This window comes from Hippopotamus amphibius, chromosome X (assembly GCF_030028045.1).
Source record: "Hippopotamus amphibius kiboko isolate mHipAmp2 chromosome X, mHipAmp2.hap2, whole genome shotgun sequence".
NCBI lineage: Eukaryota > Metazoa > Chordata > Mammalia > Artiodactyla > Hippopotamidae > Hippopotamus > Hippopotamus amphibius.
This window is the reverse complement of record NC_080203.1, coordinates 121,148,997-121,168,446: the sequence shown is the minus strand read 5'-3', so window position 1 is coordinate 121,168,446 and position 19,450 is coordinate 121,148,997. Positions and strand designations below refer to the sequence as shown.

The following is a 19,450-nucleotide window of genomic DNA, read 5'->3' as shown; positions in this document are numbered from 1 at the left end:
GCATGCTCCTTAGCTGTGGCATTCAAACTCTTAGTTGCAGCATGCACGTGGGATCTAGTTCCCTGACCAGGGATCAAACCCGGCCCCTTGCAGCAGAGTCTTAACCACTTCACCACCAGGAAGTCCCTTTATTTTTAAAAAGGCTTTTTTTTTTCCCCAAACATTCAATCTACCAAAAGATACTCATTCTAAATGAATAACTGAAAATATTTATCATTTTTAGACAAGTAAATCTTACCTTCATTCACTGTCTGCCCCATGGTATCCCTCTCTGGTGTTTTTTCCTACAAAGAGAAAAATCAATTACTGCCTCCTTTTAACATAACACATTTTTGAAGGGTGGTATTATTAGAAATCAGCTTTGATGGGGCTACATCAAACTAAAAAGCTTTTGCACAGTGAAGGAAACTATCAACAAAATGAAAAGGCGACCTACTGAGTGGTAAAAGATATCTGCAAATAATACATCCAACAAGGGGCTGATACCCAAAATATACAAAGAACTCATACAATTCAACATCAAAAAAAAATAAAAACCCGATTAAAAAATGGGCAGAGGACATGAATAGACATTTTTCCAAAGATATACAAGTGGCCAATAGGCACATGAAAAGATATTCAACGTCACAAGTCATCAGGGAAATGCAAATCAAAACTTCAATGAGATATCACCTCATACCTGTCAGAAAGGCTATTATCAAAAAGACAACAAATAACAAATGTTGGTAAGGATGTGGAGAAAAGGGAACCCTCGTGCACTGTAGGTGAGAAGCAAATTGGTTCAGCCACTATGGAAAACAGTATAGAAGGTTCCTCCAAAAATTTAAAATAGAACTACCATACGACCCAGAAACTCCACTCCTGGGTATTTATCTGAAGAAAACAAAAACACTAATCAAATATATATATATATGTACCCCTACGTTCACTGCAGAATTATTTACAATAGCCAAGATATGGAAGCAACCCAAGTGTCCAGCAACAGATGAGTATTAGCCATAAAAAATAAAATCTTGCCATTTGCAACTACGTGGATGGACCTAGAGGGTATTATGCTAAGTGAAGTTAAGTCAGACAGAGAAAGACAAATACTGTATGATTTCACTTACATTTGGAATCTAAAAAAACAAAACAAATGAACAAACATAACAAAACAAAAACAGTCATAGATACAGGAAACAAACAGGTGGTTGCCAGAGGGGAAGGGGTTGCAAGGAAGAGAGAAAGGTAAGGGAGATTAAGAGGTACAAACTTTCAGTTGCAAAATAAATGAGTCAAAGGTATGAAATGTACAGTGTGGGGAATACAGTCAATAATTATGTAATATCTTTGTATGGTAACAGATCATAATTGTAACTAGACTTATCGTGGTAATCATTTTGAAATGTACAGAAATATGGAATCACTATGTTGTGTAACAGAAACTAACATAGTGTTGCAGGTCAATTACACTTTACAAACAAACTCCCAGCAAAAAAGGTCAGATCTGTGATTACTAGAAATGGAGGGAGGGGGTAAATTGGCTGAAAGCAGTCAAAAGGTACAAATAAGATAAATAAATGCTAGTTAGATAAATAAATGCTAGGGATCAAAACTAATAAGACTGCTCTTCAAATGACACTGTTAAGAAAATACAAGGGGACTTCCGTGGTGGCACAATGGTAAAGAATCTGCCTGCTAATGCAGGGGACACGGGTTTGAGCCCTGGTCCAGGAAGATCCCACATGCCACAGAGCAACTAAGCCCGTGCACCACAACTACTGAGCCTGTGCTCTAGAGCCCAGGAGCCACAACAACTGAGCCCACATGCCACAACTACTGAAAGCCCACACAGTGAGAACCTGTGCTCTGCAACAAGAGAAGCCACCGCAATGAGAAGCCCACGCAACACAATGAAAAGTAGCCCCCACTCGCTGCAACCAGAGAAAGCCCGTGTGCAGCAACGAAGACCTGATGCAGCCATAAATAAATAAATAAATAAATAAATAAATAAATAAATAAATAAATAAATAATTTATAAAAAATAAAATAAAATCTTGCCATACAATAACATTTATTTTAAAAAAGAAAATAAAAGGATAAGCTACAGAATGGGAGAAAATATTTGCAAAACACATATCTGATAAAAGATCTGTACCCAGAATACACAAAAAACTCTGACAACTCAACTTTTAAAAGGGAAACACAGCCCAATAAAAACTGGCAAAAGTTTTGGATAACCACTTCAATAAAGAAGATGCACAAATGGCCAACTACTATGTGAAAAGATATTCAACATCATTAGTATTCAGGGAAGCACAAATTAAAGCCACAATGATATACCACCACATAAACAGCTAAAATCAAAAAGACTGACACGACCAAATGTTGGTGAAGATGAGGAACTAGAACTCTCATTCATTGCTGATGGTAATATAAAGCAAGCATTTCTACTAAAATAGAACCTTCTTAGAGTTAAACACAAAGCTAATATTCTCAACTTCAAAACCAATGTTTTGGAATCCAAAGCACTTACTTTAGGGGTAGAACCGAAGACCAAGGAATAAAATATTCTACTTAACCCTAGATAAAAACAGGAATAATTCCAGACCCTTTTAGTTTGAGATTAGCCATATTAGATAAAATCATCTCTTGTAGAGTTTGGAAACGTTTCCTTTTCAATTATCATAGTCATTCAGCACCAATGAGCAGATATATCCTCTTGTGAAAGTCATGTCAAATAAAGACTTCAACATACAAAAAGAACCCAAACTCTTTACGAAATGAGTCAGTGATTCAATAAGCCTTCCCTTTCAGTCATTATGGTGTTAAACTGCAGTGAGTTGTTAAGACATCATCAAAAGTGAGCTTGTGTCCACTGTGGTAATTTAATGATTCTTTCAGGGTCACAATAAAATCAAAATCATTTGACCTAAACACTCTTCTTCACCATAAACAGCCTTCACTGTCCTCCCTCTTGAGCCATGTAGCTTCCATGTCCCATTGCACCAACCATTTCAATTGTTAAATGAAATACTTTTCCCTTTAAGAGAATATGATCCTGCCCTGTTTTATTTCCTTTATATATATTCCAAAGCAACTAGAATAGTGATAGGCACAAGGCAGATTCAAACTGAACACCTGAGTGAATATTCACCTACTTTTAATAACACAATATTTCTTTTCAAATATTTTGAAATTCATACATTTCACTGGAGACATTTCCTACTCTCCCCAATATTCCTACTATCCAAGTTCTATACTTGTCATATGCAAATGTGTAAATCCTCATTCAATGTATGCACCAAATGTGCAAAGTGAATGCTTAAACTTACTTTTGAGCAAATAAAGATTTCTGTGTTAGAAAGTATCACTAACCACCTAAACTATCTTAAACTTCAAAGTGCCATGCACTATACAGACGAAACTGTACAGCAAAATATTATGGCGCCCTCCTTGTTACAAAAATGCCCAAACTTTAAAAGAAAAAAAAGCGAGAGAGTAGCACAGACATATATATAGTACCAACTGTTAAATAGATAGCCAGTGGGAAGCTGTTGTATAACAAAGGGAGTCCAACTCGAGGATGGAAGATGCCTTAGAGGACTGGGGCGGGGAGGGTGGGGGGGACTCGAGGAGGGGGGAGTCAAGGAAGGGAGGGAATACGGGGATATGTGTATAAAAACAGATGATTGAACTTGGTGTACCCCCCAAAAAATAAAAATAAATAAATAAATAAATAAATAAATAAAATGAGGATTAAAAAAAAAAAGATGATTGAACTTGGTGTACCCCCCAAAAAAAATTAAAAAAAAAAAAAAGAAAGAAATGGAAAAAAAAAATTTTAACTTTCTGATGGGAAAATGGGTAACTCCTTTCCAAAGAAACAAAGTAAATAAACCAACAGTTTCTCTACTGGGCTCTCAAACTACAAAAGCTAATCCATTTAAACCTGTAAACAGAATAATCTTTTTTGTTTTACTTGAACATATGACTTTTATTTACAGACATTTATTTACAGACAGGTGGGCATAATCCCATATGTCAAGTGTTTATGCCCATAAGAATCAACAAGGCAAGTCCTCTGCCCTCTGGGAGCTCCCCTGCAGGGCTCCCAGGCTGTGTTTCCAACCAACATTTAGCAGATATCAAAGCAAGTCTTGTATAATACAAGGTGTTTACCTGCTCACCTCTCCTTACAGACTGTAAAGTAATTGAGAATTACTCTTCCTTGTAGCTCTTCCACAGCTAGCACGAAGCCTTGCACTTAAAAAAAGTACTCAAACGTTCTGATAATAACTAAAATCTCACTCTAAGTGTATATATAGGTCTCCATAGGATTATATGAGTAAAAGATTATTTAAGGATGGAGAGAAACATAGGACATATACTAAGTTGTTAATAAGGCTTACCTGGGAGGGTAAAGATGCTGATGTGTGTGTGGGAGGGGGCGTTATAAATATATTTTGTGTGATATAATTCTATTTGTATAAAATTTTGCATAAGCTCGCATAAAGTAATGCAAAAACATTTTGGTGATCCTCCTTTTTCATACCACAGCATGGTGAGATTTTAGGTGACCTTTATTTTCTTCCTTATATTTGTACGTATGATTTGAATTCTTTAAAATAGTATATATTAAATAATCAGAGAAAGTTATTTTCATTTGTGAGGGGGATGTACCCTGACAGTTTTTAAAAAAATAATCCTTAAATGTTGTTATATTATTGACGCTCTGTATTTGCAATCTCAGCTTATCATACAAATTTTAACAAATTAAATGGTTACTGTGATGGTTACTGGTAGACATAATAATTACACAGAAATATTATTTCTAGTGCTTAAAGCCACTACAAATCACTTCATCTCCCTGAATTTTGGTTTTCCTGTGTGTAAATTAAGGCTAATATCACCTACACTTCATAGTGTGGTCATGAAATTAAATGTAGTCATGAAATTAAATGAGATAGTGTAGGCAGAGCATCTAGCATAGTATCCTGAACAACTGGAAGCTCAAAGACTGTTTTCTAGCCCATCCTATCTGTCCTAATTAAAACTCCCCAAGATGAGTGAGTTTTAGCATTAACACAACACTAATTACATTATAAAATGAAACTACATTACTACTTTGATTCCTGAGCATTACTTATTCTCTTCCAAAGCATAAACTAAAAAGGTGTTGTTTAAAGAAACAAACGCTAAGTTTAAGGCACTCATTAAATTATGCAGTAATAAACACATATGTAATGCCCACACATATAATTACCAAAGAGAACAGCCACCATCTCCCAACCAGCATTATCAGAAAGCCTACATATTCTAGCTAAAGCCAAAAAAAACCTGATGTCACCCCATGTTGGATGACTCTGAGGTATAATTATTCGTGAATATATTATTTCCTTTAGGGTTGGTGAGTACTGAAAATAGCTTTAGGTTCTTTGTGAACTAAAATGGCCTTTGTGGACTCCTAGAAACTAGAATGGTTTTTTTCTTCTTTTTCACACATCCATTACCCCTCTCAAAAAATTAGAATACAGAAAAGTAAAAGGGGGGAAAAATCATCTATAATCCCAATATCAAACAATACCTGCTCACAACAATGTAAATCAACTATACTTCAATAAAAAATAAAATTTTTTAAAAAAATACCTGCTGTTAACCATGTGGTGTATATACTTTCAATTTTTAAAAATCACATACGTAAATCCATATACAATACACATTTGAACCACCTTTTAAATGTACATTTTACAAATTCCATATATCTATAAACTTCAAATGAAGTTCTGTCCATATTATAAATTCATAAAGCCAACATTTTTAGCTAAAATGAAAACTGGACAATAATAACTGCCCTTTAACAGTTCATGCCTTAAGGAAAAATTCCACTATTCTCAAGATTAGCATTCAAAGCAGGACAAAAGTTATTGCTTACTTTGCAATCGAAAAAGTGATAAACAGCAAGGTAGATGAAAATCCATTTCCTAGGATTTCGGGGTAATTTTTAAGTTTATCACTATATTTACCAAACATCTTTTTTTTTTTTCAAAATAGGTATTTATTATTTAAAAAATTATATAAACTGGCTTATTAGTCACAAATTACCATGAAGATTTTTAAACAATCTGTCTCCCCACTCCAAGAAAGTGTGTTTTGTCTTTATAATCTTTACTGGCAGTACATTTTGATGGTATAGGAAAAAACTCACGAATATTCCATATAACTTTGTTAGAATTTAAACAATACAGCAGAATCCAGAATCCCTATGGTGGATTATAAAAAAACACATTCTTTCTTCGAGTTTGTTTTTGAAGTTATATAAACAGTGAAGATTACAAAATAAATAGTAAACAAACACCTGTGTATATACCATTTTTTATAATGCTTGATCTCATTAAAACTTTCCACCATTTTCTATTATAATTGTTATGTAACATACCATACTACTTTTAAAAAGGATTAGCAGTTCCAATATAAAAATACACTTATAACTGAGTAGGGCTTTTTTTAAATTAAAAACAACAAACAAAAATGTACTAGTTGGAAAAAATTTAGTATTCAACCAGAATGATTAATTTCTCTCTGGTCTACACAAGTCTCACTTTGAGATAAAAGTAATACAAATTAAATGGGAAACACAGATATTTTCCTAGGACTCCTAGGAGAAATTTGTACAGATTCTCATATTAAGGAATACTGGCTAATTTAATAGGAAGTATCTCTGACGATAATTTGAGAAAAAATAAAAGTTGTATTGTCCCTCTTAAAATTCCCCAGGATTACAATGTAATTCTCCTATGTCTTTCAGTCACAGTAGAAGGATAGAGATTATAGCAGTTAAAGGACTACATCACAATCTGTTGGTAAATGCTGGACAGCATCAATTCATAGTTGAATCCTCCGAATGCCTCAAATAAAGATATACTGTGGAGTTAAGAACATATGACTTACATACCAGATATGCAGATAGCACAGCTGTTATCTTTCTGGAAAGTATCAGGAGCCTGACCTTGTTTTAGAAATAAAGACGTACCTTATTTCCACAGTGGTGGTCTGCAGGAAAGCTTAATTTTGCTCTCAATATACTTTGAACTGCCTCAGCACTTTAAGAAAAACTCAAATAAGACCCCCAAAGTAGTTCTCCATATTACATGGGAGAAAAAATTTTGGTAAGAAAAAAAATTAAAAGCTTTTAGGGACTTTCCTGGTGGCGCAGTGGTTAAGACTCCATGCTCCCAATGCAGGGGGCCTAGGTTCAATCCCTGGTCAGGGAAACAGATTCCATGTGCATGCTGCAACTAAGAGTTCACATGCCACAATTAAGGAGGCTGCCTGCCGCAACTAACACCCAGTGCAACTAAACAAACATTTTTTTAAAGCTTTGTTTTATTTTTGCCAGCACTAAGAGAAGTTGTTTCACTAAATGCATATAAGGAGCAACTTCGCTGAATTAAAAAAAAAAAAAAAGCCAGGGACTTCCCAGGTGGTCCAGCAGTTAAAACCGCACGTCCCCAGTGTAGGGTTCGATCCCTGGTCAGGGAACTAGACCTTGCATGCTGCAACTAAGACCCAGCGCAGCCAAATAAATATTTTTTTAAAATTATAATAAAGATTACCTGGCACTACGTGTCTGAATCATGTAACAGTTCTCGGCACATACCCTGTGCTCAAAAATATTTTTTAAAAAAAATCTAAAAATTCAAATATAAGCCAAAAAAAGTACTAGGTTATACTGTCTGACATTGACATTTCCTTTACCAAAAGACCATAATTACACTAAATCTAGTAGCTGTACCCAGCAGGCTTTGAAAAAGGATAGATAGTCTGGGGTCTTTTACAAAACCATTTGTTTTGCTGACTGTATCTTATAACAGAATTAATAGCTGATAACAGATCAACAAATGCTTTGAAAGTCTTGCATTGTTTTAAACCATTTTGAACCAGTATGATTAAACAATGTAAAACAATGATTAAAGTGGAATTACTAAACCTAAAACTCCTATTGCTTTTATCTGATTCTGGAGAAAATTCTACAATTTTTTTTGAAAAAGACAGTTTGAAAGGACTATTTAGCAAGTTAATGGGTCCATAATTGTAAGATTAGGGCTCTACCATTATTTGTTTGTTTGGGTTTTGTTTTTATTTTTGTTTTGCCTTTCTGTTGTGTTTTGTTTTGAAGATGAGGTAATACACCTTGAGTCTCTAACTAGTGACCACTACGTGAAGAGCCAATAAGAGGTAACATTTTGAAAAGGACGGGAACTAAATAGGTCTGACTAGCAAGGAATTTCCCCGGGCCCTTTTCAACTTTAGGCCATTAGTCAGATATGATAAAACAGATGGAACTACAGAATCTCAACCTGAGAGAATATAAAAATAAATAAAACACAGATGCTAAGCTGAAAAAAATAAATGTGTTCCCTCACCAACAGCAAGGTTTGCTGTCATATGTGCCCGACAGAAATCCCATAGGTGGGAATAATGTCCAAAGTTAAGCATTCATTATTCACTTGTTCACTCAACCTCCCATTTGACAGACATTAAAATCCACATTTTTTGAAAGAATAAAGTGACCTTAAATTGAAATAACATTGGATTTTTATCAGTGTAGAAAAGATTCTCAACTGTATTCTATATTTACCAGATGAACCTTTTCCTGATGACCAGGGTTTTGGTAATAAATATAATGATAACATCCACAATACAAAGAGTTGCTGGGCTACCTCACTTTCTGCAATCTGGCCTCTACCTTCCCTCTTCTATAACTGCTTTCCAAGACCCCAATTACCTCCCAGACATCAAACCCTATTTCACTGTTTTAGTCCTACTTCTCCTTGACACTTCAAGAGCCCTCTGTGATAGATCCATCAACCCTCATCATAGAGACCTCTCCTCTCTGAGCCTCACGTGCTATTCCCTGGTTGTCCTACCTCTATTATTCCTTTGTGTCTACCTCCTCCTTCTGTCCTAGCCATTGATCTTCTCTAGTCACTCAGTTGCTTCCTCTAGATTCTACAAATTTTTAGAGTCTAGAATCTCATTCTATTCCACAGTGATGCAACATCCCTATGTGGATAACTCCTATATCAGCACCTCGAGTCCCAATCTCTCTTCAGAATTTCTACTCTAGCCAATTGAACATCAGTCTGAATGCCTCACAACTACCTCAAACACTATGTCTTTTTAAAAATTTAACTCAGGAATTACATGGCGGTCCAGTGGTTAGGACTCCAAGCTTCCACTGCAGGGAGCCGGGTTTCGATCGCTGGCTGGGGAACTAAGATCCCACGAGCCGCGTGGCACAACAAACAAACAAACAAATCAAACTCTTTTGCCCTCCAAAATGAGCTCCTCTTCCTCTATTTCCTATTGTAGACATCACAAACCCCCAATCTTTCTGAATTAGAAGTCATCTTTGAGTCCCCTCCTCCTTTGTCCAATAGCTTATCAGTTACCAAGTTCTGTTAATTCTTGAAGCTCAGAAAGCTGGTATGAAAGAAAAATGATTCAAATCTAGGTTTGTCAGACACCAAAAGAAAGGGCTCCAATACACTGTTCATGCTTTGAAAGGAAGTAAGGAGACATACACACCATGCACCCTGCACAGAATGGATGCTTGAAGGCAGGGGAAAATAAAGATTATGGTCCCTGGAGTCTACTGATGGTGGTGCTGGCAGTGGTAATAATAAATACTAAGAGCTGTCACTTACTGAGCTCTTGCTAAATGTACGGTACCCTACTAGGGTCTTTATATTCATTTTTCTTATCTAAAGCCTATTACAAGCCTGTAGGGTTAACACTGTTATTAATGGCCATTTGAAAGTTAAAGATATTGAAGCTCAAAGACCTGCACAATATCACCCAGCTAGATTTAAACCTAGGTCTATGAATGCTAAACCTTTATGCTAAAATTGCTTCTGTTGTGTTTGTGTACATGCCTTATCTCCCCTACTAGATAAGCTTTTGGGGGCAGGATTATGTCTGGTTCACCTTTGTATTCTGCAGTGTCTATCTACCATGTCTATCGCATAGTAGGGCCCCCAAAATGTTTGCTAAGTGAGTAAATCTGTTGTGCTACAGTATACTTATACCTAAATCATATAATCCCTGAACATTGTGGTTTTTTAAAAAAAAAATTGGTGAGGTTTTCTTTTGGCTGTCATTGTTCTCCATTCTCTTCTGCAATGTCTACTCTGCTGTCTTAGTTTACACCCAAGTCTAGATCAATGGGCCAAGGAGAAAATTCTGTGAGATCTGAGAAAGTCCCCCACTCCCCACATCTCCCTCCTTCCCAACATCTGATACACCCTCATTTTTTTTTACTCTTGATTTGATTTCTAGGATGTTTGAAGTCTCAAAAAGACAGGCCCCAGCACAAACGTGTTATAGGTATTTTTCCAGGGAGAACAACTAGGCATACTATGCTGTACCAGAATTCAATTTATAAATTGTAACAGTTAGAACTAAAACACGTGCTTTAAACCAATATTCACAAAAAAGGGAAAAGACACAGTCCCTAAACACAAAATAATTTAATTGCAAAAATATTTCATTATATCCCCTTGAGCACAATCAATAGTATAAGAAGTTTCAAGGCTAAAAGAGGTTTACGTATATGTTTGCTGGTAGTTTTAAAGAAAAGACTGAAAGAAGTGACCAAACCTATACACACACACAATTCACTACAGACTATTAACGAAATAGCACAGGTAGAACCTTTTTTTCTTTTTTAGTCTATCTTGTTATAAACACACTGTTTTCAAACTTGAAAAACAAAATGCTTCTTTATTGCTCAGTCAATATTCAAGAGGATGATACAGAAGTCTAAATTAACTGCATAAAACAACACCTTTAAGTTTTTTGCTTTGACTTGAAAATAGTTTATTACTTTGATTTCAAGAAGTACTTTACATTTATACCTAAATGCAAAAGCACTTACTGACTTAACTGAAATACATTATAGCTGTATGTTTTCCTTTGGAAAAAAGAAGCTAGCTCTTTTAACCAAAAATTTGCTCCTGTAAGATGATTATTAAGATAATACAGTTTTTAAAAGTGTATACAGTTGGCCCTCAGTATCCGTGGATGCAGAACCCATGGATATGGAGGGCCGATTGCACTAAGCCATTTTATATAAGGGACTTGAGCACCCATAAGTGTTGGTATCTGAGGGGGTCCTGGAACCAATACTCCACAGATACAGAGGGACAACTGTAGGATATCCACTGCACAGCTATACATAACTTGTTGAATTGGACATGATTCATCACTTTAAGATTTCACAAGCATCTACCCAATTTACTCATATTCGAATTTTCCATGTTCTGATATATTTATAAAAGTAATCAGAAAAAACCCTAAATTCTAATGTTGTAGTTACCTTTAAAAATAAAATCCCATCTCTGAATTGTGAATAATCAATACTAAAAATGAATATTTTTAGTAGTGAGAATGCATCAAATCAAGCCTTCTGGAGAAACAATTTTAACTATGCTTTAGTAAAGTCTACGCCTAATGAATGAAAGTTAATCTTTTCCTGTGTTAAAGCAAACCCAAGAAAAAAACAACTATTTTCAAGAATTTTTAATTTATCTAAAAAATTATAGTCTCCAAGTTAAATAATTAATCCCTTACAATTTTAAAAGAATATACGTGAAAACTATGCATTTAGTTAAGAAGTTTGTCATGTCAGAATACAGATAAATGAAAGATAAGTCAAGGGTTGCCAAAATCCCAGTTTATAGTTGTAAATTCCTAAGGTTTTAAAGAACAGCCACAGGCTAATTGCCCAAAGACCTGCTGCCCACTGACATTTGCAGAGGACTGAAGTTAATAGCAGGGCATGTCAATTTACTACAGGCAGCTCTCAGTGCTACATTTTGACAAAAGAACTGGGTCAGGTTACAGCCCGTTCCTATTATCACAGCAGTCTAGATTTATGGTTTCTAACACTGGCCCTACAAGAAATAATGGAAATGATGACAACAACAATCCCTGCTAGACAACAGATTACACAAAAGCATGCAATAAACCACAATCTGAAGTGACCAGAAAACTAAACATCCCTGACAATACTTCAAACACGAGGCAGGTGTCAGTAAACTACCCATTTAAATATTTCTACAACCTCTCAAAACCTCAACACAAAAAATCTCAAATCAGAGTTTCTAATCTAAAACCAAGCAATATATAAATGTATTTAAATTACTGAGTACTGTACTTTAATTCTTTTAGTAACCATCAAAGACAATGTAGTTCATTTGAACAGATTTATGAAATTCCACCAAATTAATAAAATATAAAAAGAATAATGATCATTACTTTTCAAATAACTTTGAAATATACTGGAAAATACTCCAAATAATACTTAACATCTTTCAAAAGAAAAAAAAAAGGCATTTTCACAGCAAAGGGCACAAGTTCACAACTGTATTCAGAGAGGCTAGAGAACCGAAGAAAAGAAACACGTGATTCACTCACTGCTTAATTTAAAACTAAAAGAAGTTTGTCAATACATTTGCTTAAAAGACTATGTCAAGGCTACAAGGTACACACCAAGCAAACGGAGCTGTTTGTCTGGAATTCAGCACCAGTTAATCCTTATGAGAAACAGAGGTTGAGAAAAATCATATATGTATTCTAAACACAAAAGGCAAAGAGAATTCCACCAACTTTCCCCTGAGAAAAGAAAGCATCCTCAAGATATGCCTTAGAACTGCAATATATCTGTCCCTTCTGAAGTTTACAATGGCACGTTACCACAAAAGGTGGGCACTCTCTTTCCGCTTTTACAACAATTTGCTCCTATAAACTTAGGAAGGGGCAGAGCCACAGCCATAAAACACAGGTCACAAGTAGTAGGTAGTTAAATGTTCTCTACCTTCAAATGTTTCCCAGCTCTCTGCTCATACAAAGCGTTGTTTTTTAACTCTTTAGTTAAATAAGGAATTCACCTAGTCTATATCAGATGAGTATGAAATTAAGTTGAACAGCACCATCATATAAACTGCTTTTATGAACCTCAAATATTTCACTGTTAACACAATAAGATATTCTCATTTCTTATATTAAAACCTTTCCATCACATGCCTAAAAAATGAAAAGAGAAAGGTTTAGGGATATATGTTTAGTAGACATCACTTATCACAAAAACCACAAGTATCATTATTTCTAAGGTATTCAAAGTTGTTATTATTAAATTAGACAACGTAAAGACAAAATAAGCAAAAATGCCTTACTCATGAAAACCAAACAACATATGCATATTTCAAATCTTAGATGGTTTCTGAAATTTCCTGAAGTTATCCTGCTTTAAGAACTGCCACCTCTGCTATCTTTTAAAAAATGAGATGTTATCACTACAGTAAAGGCATTTCTACTCTAGAGCAACAAAAGCCCAAACTAATTAGAGCCTGGAAAAATTACCACTAAATTATACCAACCTATTTCAATCTAAGATAAAGAGCAGTGGTTTCTCTCATTTATTTCCCCAAGATGAAAGGATTATAAAGATTAAGACCCCAAGCCAAAGAAGGGTAAATTTTTTCTTTCAAAATGACCAACACTTGCCATTTTAAAAATTTCCATGTTTTTGGTTCCTGAAATCAACAATCACTTCAAATTCTAAGATATTACATAGTAATTTTCAGACACTAATAATGTTCCTTAAATTCTTAGGGGTACTTGATTTGCTCACTCCAAACTACAAAATATCTCGCAATGCCAGACCAACATTCATACCATAGCCTCATGGCTCTATCGTTGATGGCTAGCAGAGTTCACTTTGTTCATATTTTATATATCCTAAAAACCAGGAATATTACTAGGAGGAGACAAAGAGACATCCAGCAAGGGGAGCTAATAGAGAAATTGACCTCAGATTTCCATTCACAACTAGAAAGAGAACTGACCAGGCATAAAGGCGGAAAAAGCAGCAGAGTAACCTGGCAAGAAAAAAAAAAAAATTAGAGGTGACTAATAACTCAAATAGCAAAGGAGCCTTTGCATCCTCCAGTGTTGCAGTTACTAAAGTTCCAACAGTCATTTCTATTAACCCAAACTAAGGGGCGGTAAAATATTCAAGTGAAATTTTCCTCCTCCCTCCCTCTCTCCCAACCCTGCAAGAGCTCAACTTAAAACTGAGATTTGGATCTTCCTTAAATGGAACAAAGGGCTATATCATTTTCATTCAAAAAGTCTGGCATTTACTCAGCCTTCTCAAAGCACTTTTATCATCAATTATTTCTCAGTGAGGCAGTGCAAAATTACCCTGACCATTTCACTGATGCGGAAACAGACACCAACAGCAAAGGGAACAGGGGCAGGAAGAGGGGCGATAGGAAGCATCTGGGAGGAACAGGCAGGCAGCTAAAAAGGAACAAACCCAAAAGAAAATGAGAGTCACATCTGGCTTATAGTTGACCATCATAACCCTTGTTATTTTTTAGTCAGAGAGATTTCTAAAACGTTTTGAAAAAAAAGAAAGTACTCTAAATTATCAGTTAATATCTAGTAACAGCCTAAACTACTCGGTCACAGAAGTAAAGTTACTTAACATTAAAAACTACCCACTCTCCAGAGCCCATGCTGTTTCAGTTTATACCAGTAATTCATTTTTCCTCTCAAGCCTAATCAGTATGTTACCTGTTTGACCCAGGAAATAATTTCTCATAAAAATATACAACTTTATATCAATACAATCACAACTTAAAGAGGTGCAAAGTTAATACCACAGAAGTCAGAAATAATTCACAATTACACTCAAATTTTGTTTAATGAATTATGACCAAAACACTGACTCCCTGAATTTGCCATGGAAATAAAAGGACTACCTGTTCTACATTCATATTGATTTTCTTAACTATAACCTTGAAATTTTCAGGAATAAACTACTAATGGGAAGCCTTAAACACCCCAGAAACCAGCACATATAGCAGCAGGTTGAACTGAACCCCATACCACAGGCAGCACAGGTAGGTAAGAAAGACTGAAAGGACTAACCAACTGAGAAAAACCACCTCTTTAAGACTGACTCCAAGGTTTTTTGTACACATGACATCATTAACTTCAAAGCATTCTCACACATAAACAAGGTAGTTCAGTTACATTAATCTTTTTTTTCCAAATTATCAATTTCAAAACAAGTCAGGTTCTCCGAGGGAAACAGGTATACACCCTTAGAAGCTTATAAGGTTGTGTGATATACATGAAATTTACTCAAAAATATCAAAACCAATTTAAGTAGTGTTTGACTAAGTTTTTGAAAAACTTCTGACTGTTTTGAAGAATATGGATAAAGATATAGCCAAACAAATACAAGGCATCAGGTGAGTACTCATAAACTCTTTTCTCAAAATCCCAACTGGACTCAATTTCAAAAGCTTTTTCACATTCCTGTCATTAAATATACAAATCCACAAACACAGTGAAATAACATTCATCCTTGGAAATACATTATTGAATGAGTAATTAAGAATGGCAAGAAAGGCAAAACTGTCATTACTGAAGAACACTTCCAAGCACTACTATTGAAAAAAATTAAACGTGTCTACGAACTACTGTTATAATACAACTGCTTGTCATAGGAAGTTGTACTCCATAAACGTTATACATCTTGTAATACTCTTTCCCTAAAATAGAAATATGAATAGCTCTGTGAGCATTAAAAATGCAGTAGTTAAATTAAAAAAAAATGCAGTAGCATCTGCAGTCGTTTTCGGAAAGAAAACCATCTCCAATAATTTCGTAAATCATATGATCATAAGGAAGTATTCACGTTCCCTGACTCAGTTTCCCCCTCCAAACCGACCCACTCACTTTTAGAGATGTCTGTCCTAAAGTCACCCTATAGGTTAAGTTATAAATGTTAATCTTCTAATTCTTCAAAGTAGAGGCTAGTTCCAAACTGTAATCACACTTTATAATAAAACCTTAAAAAAAATCAATAGTCTTAAACGGGAACTTATAACTACCTGTGCTGCCCTAACATTTAGGGTGGGGGGCGAAGGGAGGGTAGCACGAATTTTCAGCTCAGCCCTCAAAGCTACATATATGCGCTCTAGAACCAGCGCGTCACAACTACTGAGCCCACGTGCCACAACTACTGAGCCCGCGTGCTGCAACTGCTGAAGCCCGCGCGCCCAGAGCCCGTGCTCCACAACAAGAGAAACCACCGCAATGAGAAGCCTGCGCACCTCAAGGAAGAGTAGCCCTTGCTCTCCACAGCCAGAGAAAGCCCGCGCTCGCAGCAACGAGGACCCAATGCAGCCAATAAAAAAATAAGAACTACAATACCTTATTTAAAAAAAAAAAGCAGCTACGTATAACTTCAAGACGCAAAATCTATTAAATTCGCCTACTCGCTCTCCCCCTGGCGATTCACACTAGGACGTAGCACAACTACTAACCAGGTGGAAAACGCGAGAACGCTATCTCGAAGTGAAGACAGCAGTGGTCCTTTGACCCAGTCATGCCGCGAGAGCACAGCGGCTGCCCCGTGGCTCCCGGGGAGAGCTGGAGCCCCACTCTCCGGCCCTCACTCCCACCCGCACCCCACCGCCCAGGGCGGGCCGCGCCCTCCTGCCCCGCTTCTCCCCCGAGTGCGTGCCACCGGCGCTGCCCCCAACCCAACTGCCTGGAGCCCTGGGCCGCGAGTCCAACGGACACCTGGCACCGGGACCCGAGCCCGCGCTCGGCCACAGGCGCATCCTTCCGGACTGACGTTTCCCTCCCAAACTCCAAAAGTTATCTCACAAGTCTCCGGAAGGCTCCCGGGCGAGTTTCAGCCCAGACCACGCAAAGTCATCCCTACTCCTCAGCCCCGCCGCCCACCCGCGCTGTCCCGGGACCGCAGCCCGGCCCCACCCACGGCTGGAGGATGCTCTGGAGAGGTGCTGTCCGCGCTTCGGGTCAGGGGACGACTGGGGAAGAGAGGCCCGGCACCCGAACGCCGCGGACGGGATGGGCCGGTGCCCGGTGACCGGGCCCCGGGTGAGTGTGAGGGGCGGCGCGAGAACGGTTGAGGGGCGTCGCGGAGAGCGCTACGTGGGGCAGGGGAGCCCCGGCCTTGGGGGTGAGGCCGCCAAGGTGCAGGGGAGCCCTGGCCTCGAGGGTGAAACCGCCGAAAGTGGGTGACCGGAGTGCGGGACCGAGTTGGGGCCGAACCCCGCGGGGCGGTGAGGGGGCGTTCCTCACAGGGGACGCGCCGCCGAGGACTCCCGCCCGCCCGCGGACAACGGCCAGCGCCCGGACGCCACAGCTCCGCCTCTCTGGTCCTCAAGGGGCCCGGAGTCGCCACGCACCTCGAGTCTCGTCGGCGAAAAGAGCGAAATTTCTGTCACACTGGTCCCGCGAGCCGGTACCGGTCTTCACACCGCCGCCGCCATGTTTGAGAAGCCGCGCGCGGAGCCGCGCATGCCCCGCAACCGCCACCGCTGCCCCGCCCCCCCGCCCCGCTGCCCGCGTGCCCGCGTGCCCTGCGGTTGCCGCAAGCGCGCCCTCTGACCGCGGCCGCGTGCGGGACTCGACCCCAGGGCTCAGCCGGAAGCCCGCGCGGGCGATGGCGAGCAATGAGATTCTGAGAGCAGGGGAAAGCCCTTGGCAGTTTTCCCTTATCCTCCCCCCGCCCCAATCTGCCCTCCCGCCAAAAAAAAAAAAAGCAGTCGCAGTCCATGCACCCAAGACCGTGGTGGGCCCCCAACTGGGAGCCCAGGGTCTGCGTCAAGTTTCATCCAAGGGGAATTCATTCCCCTTGGCCATCGACTTCGACTCTCGGCCACCGCCCACCCTGGCCACGCTCCGAAAAGGCAGACGCTTCCCTAAGAACTCAAGCAAGTTCGATGAGCAAGGAAAAAGCAGCTTGTTAGAGCAGCTTGAGCAAAGCCACTCCTTCGCGGGTTGCAGCATAGTCCTTGAAACAGCTTTTTTTTCCATGGGTTTTTGCCACGCATTCCCCTCCGGCTCCACGTTCCGGATTTAGTTGTTCCTCTAAACCCTGGCCTGAGCTAACGGGAACTAGATTAACCTGGAGAGTAAAATAATTTGCTCACAGGTTTGAGGGTGCTCGGGAGCGTCTTCGAGAATGCATTTTGGGGTCTCCTCTGCCCTATCCCCCTCGCCCCGGACCGAGTGGTGGCGCAGGTGGAGGTCACACCAAGCGGGAGGGGGCGGGCGTAAAAAAAGCTCCAAAAGGAATCTCTGGGCACAAAATGTAGCAAACAGAAAACCAGAGAAAAACATCCTATTCCTCGTTGTGAGGTTGGGTATAGGCAGATTTAAAACTTTTGTTTGAAAAATAATACAATGTGCTCTGTTAGCCAAAAGTAAACCATTGCCAGGCCTTCTCTCTCTACAACTCTTTTCAAAAGTTGGAGGGAGGTTTTGCATCCGTGATCTGCTTAACTTAGTATATAGGACATGAGTAGTTTTTAAATCATAAACTCGGAAATCGGAACCTAAAATTTAAAAAAATTCCGCGGTATATATCCATTTTCTACAATACAGAATAAAATTATTTTCATATGACACAACTTTTGCAGTGTTAAACAAGGGCCAAATTAAAGTATTTTTTATTGTATCTAAACACTGGCGAATGGTACAAGATCAAATTGCTCTAACTGTTCTTGCATCCTTTAAAAATGAATAAATGTTAATGCAAAATTCAAGAAAACTTGAAGGCAAAAGTAAAAAAAACTAGCCCACTGATGTGCAAATATTAAAGACAGATTTGGTCCATCGGTTGTATAATATGTATCACATAGGAGGGAATGTTGAAATGGTCTAAGATGAAGGTTCAAAAAGGTTTTTAAAAGCCAGAAAGAAAAGTATCTTTAACAGGAAGAAATTAAACAGGTTTAAGTTTAATCTTAGCAAACCCATAGTATGGGCTACAGCAGGGCAGGGGGTGGGGGGAGGACAGTAAAATTTTTAATTACTGGCCATTGTCTTTCTAATCCAGATGCAATGGAAATATTTGAAAGTCACCTCTACATTCTATGAAAGATTTATCATTTATGCCTCTTTTACATATATGGACCCTTTCTTAAGTTGTAGAAATACTACTCTGTAAATTGCCTGTCTCAGGGATGCCTCATCTACTTCCTGTATTGCTTTCCCATATTTCCCATGAAATTGCTGAAGCCCGTATTCTAAAAATGTAATTCACATTATCTATATTAGAACATCTTCTCAATGACTGTGCTCACCTAAGCATTTATAGAAGTGTCTCCTTGTTATAGTATGATTATTGATAACGATACCAGCTACCATCTGTTGAGCACCTGCCATGTGCTGAGAATCATGCCAGCCTCTTTCGATTCATAATTTTCAATATTCATAATGTTCTTTCACAAAGTTCTTATGAGGTAGGTACCCTTATTCCCATTTTACAGATGAGGAAATTGAATATTACACAGCAAGTAAGTGGCAGAATCAGCTTCTGAATATATACTTGAAACTTTCCCAACCATCCCTT

At 38.3% G+C, this 19,450-nt stretch overlaps 1 protein-coding gene across 1 annotated transcript in view; it reads right to left on the bottom strand.

Annotated features, from left to right (window-relative positions):
* The window catches only part of SCML2 (Scm polycomb group protein like 2), an 89,069-nt gene extending 71,728 nt beyond the window's left edge, over nucleotides 1–17,341 (bottom strand). Inside the window, exons 1-2 of the mRNA XM_057718316.1 lie at nucleotides 17,280–17,341; nucleotides 239–284 (exon numbers count right to left, since the gene is read on the bottom strand). Of these exons, the coding sequence (XP_057574299.1) occupies nucleotides 239–260 (22 nt within the window). The 5' untranslated portion in view covers nucleotides 261–284; nucleotides 17,280–17,341. The remainder of the gene's footprint in view (nucleotides 1–238; nucleotides 285–17,279) is intronic.
* Nucleotides 17,342–19,450: the final 2,109 nt, after the last annotated feature.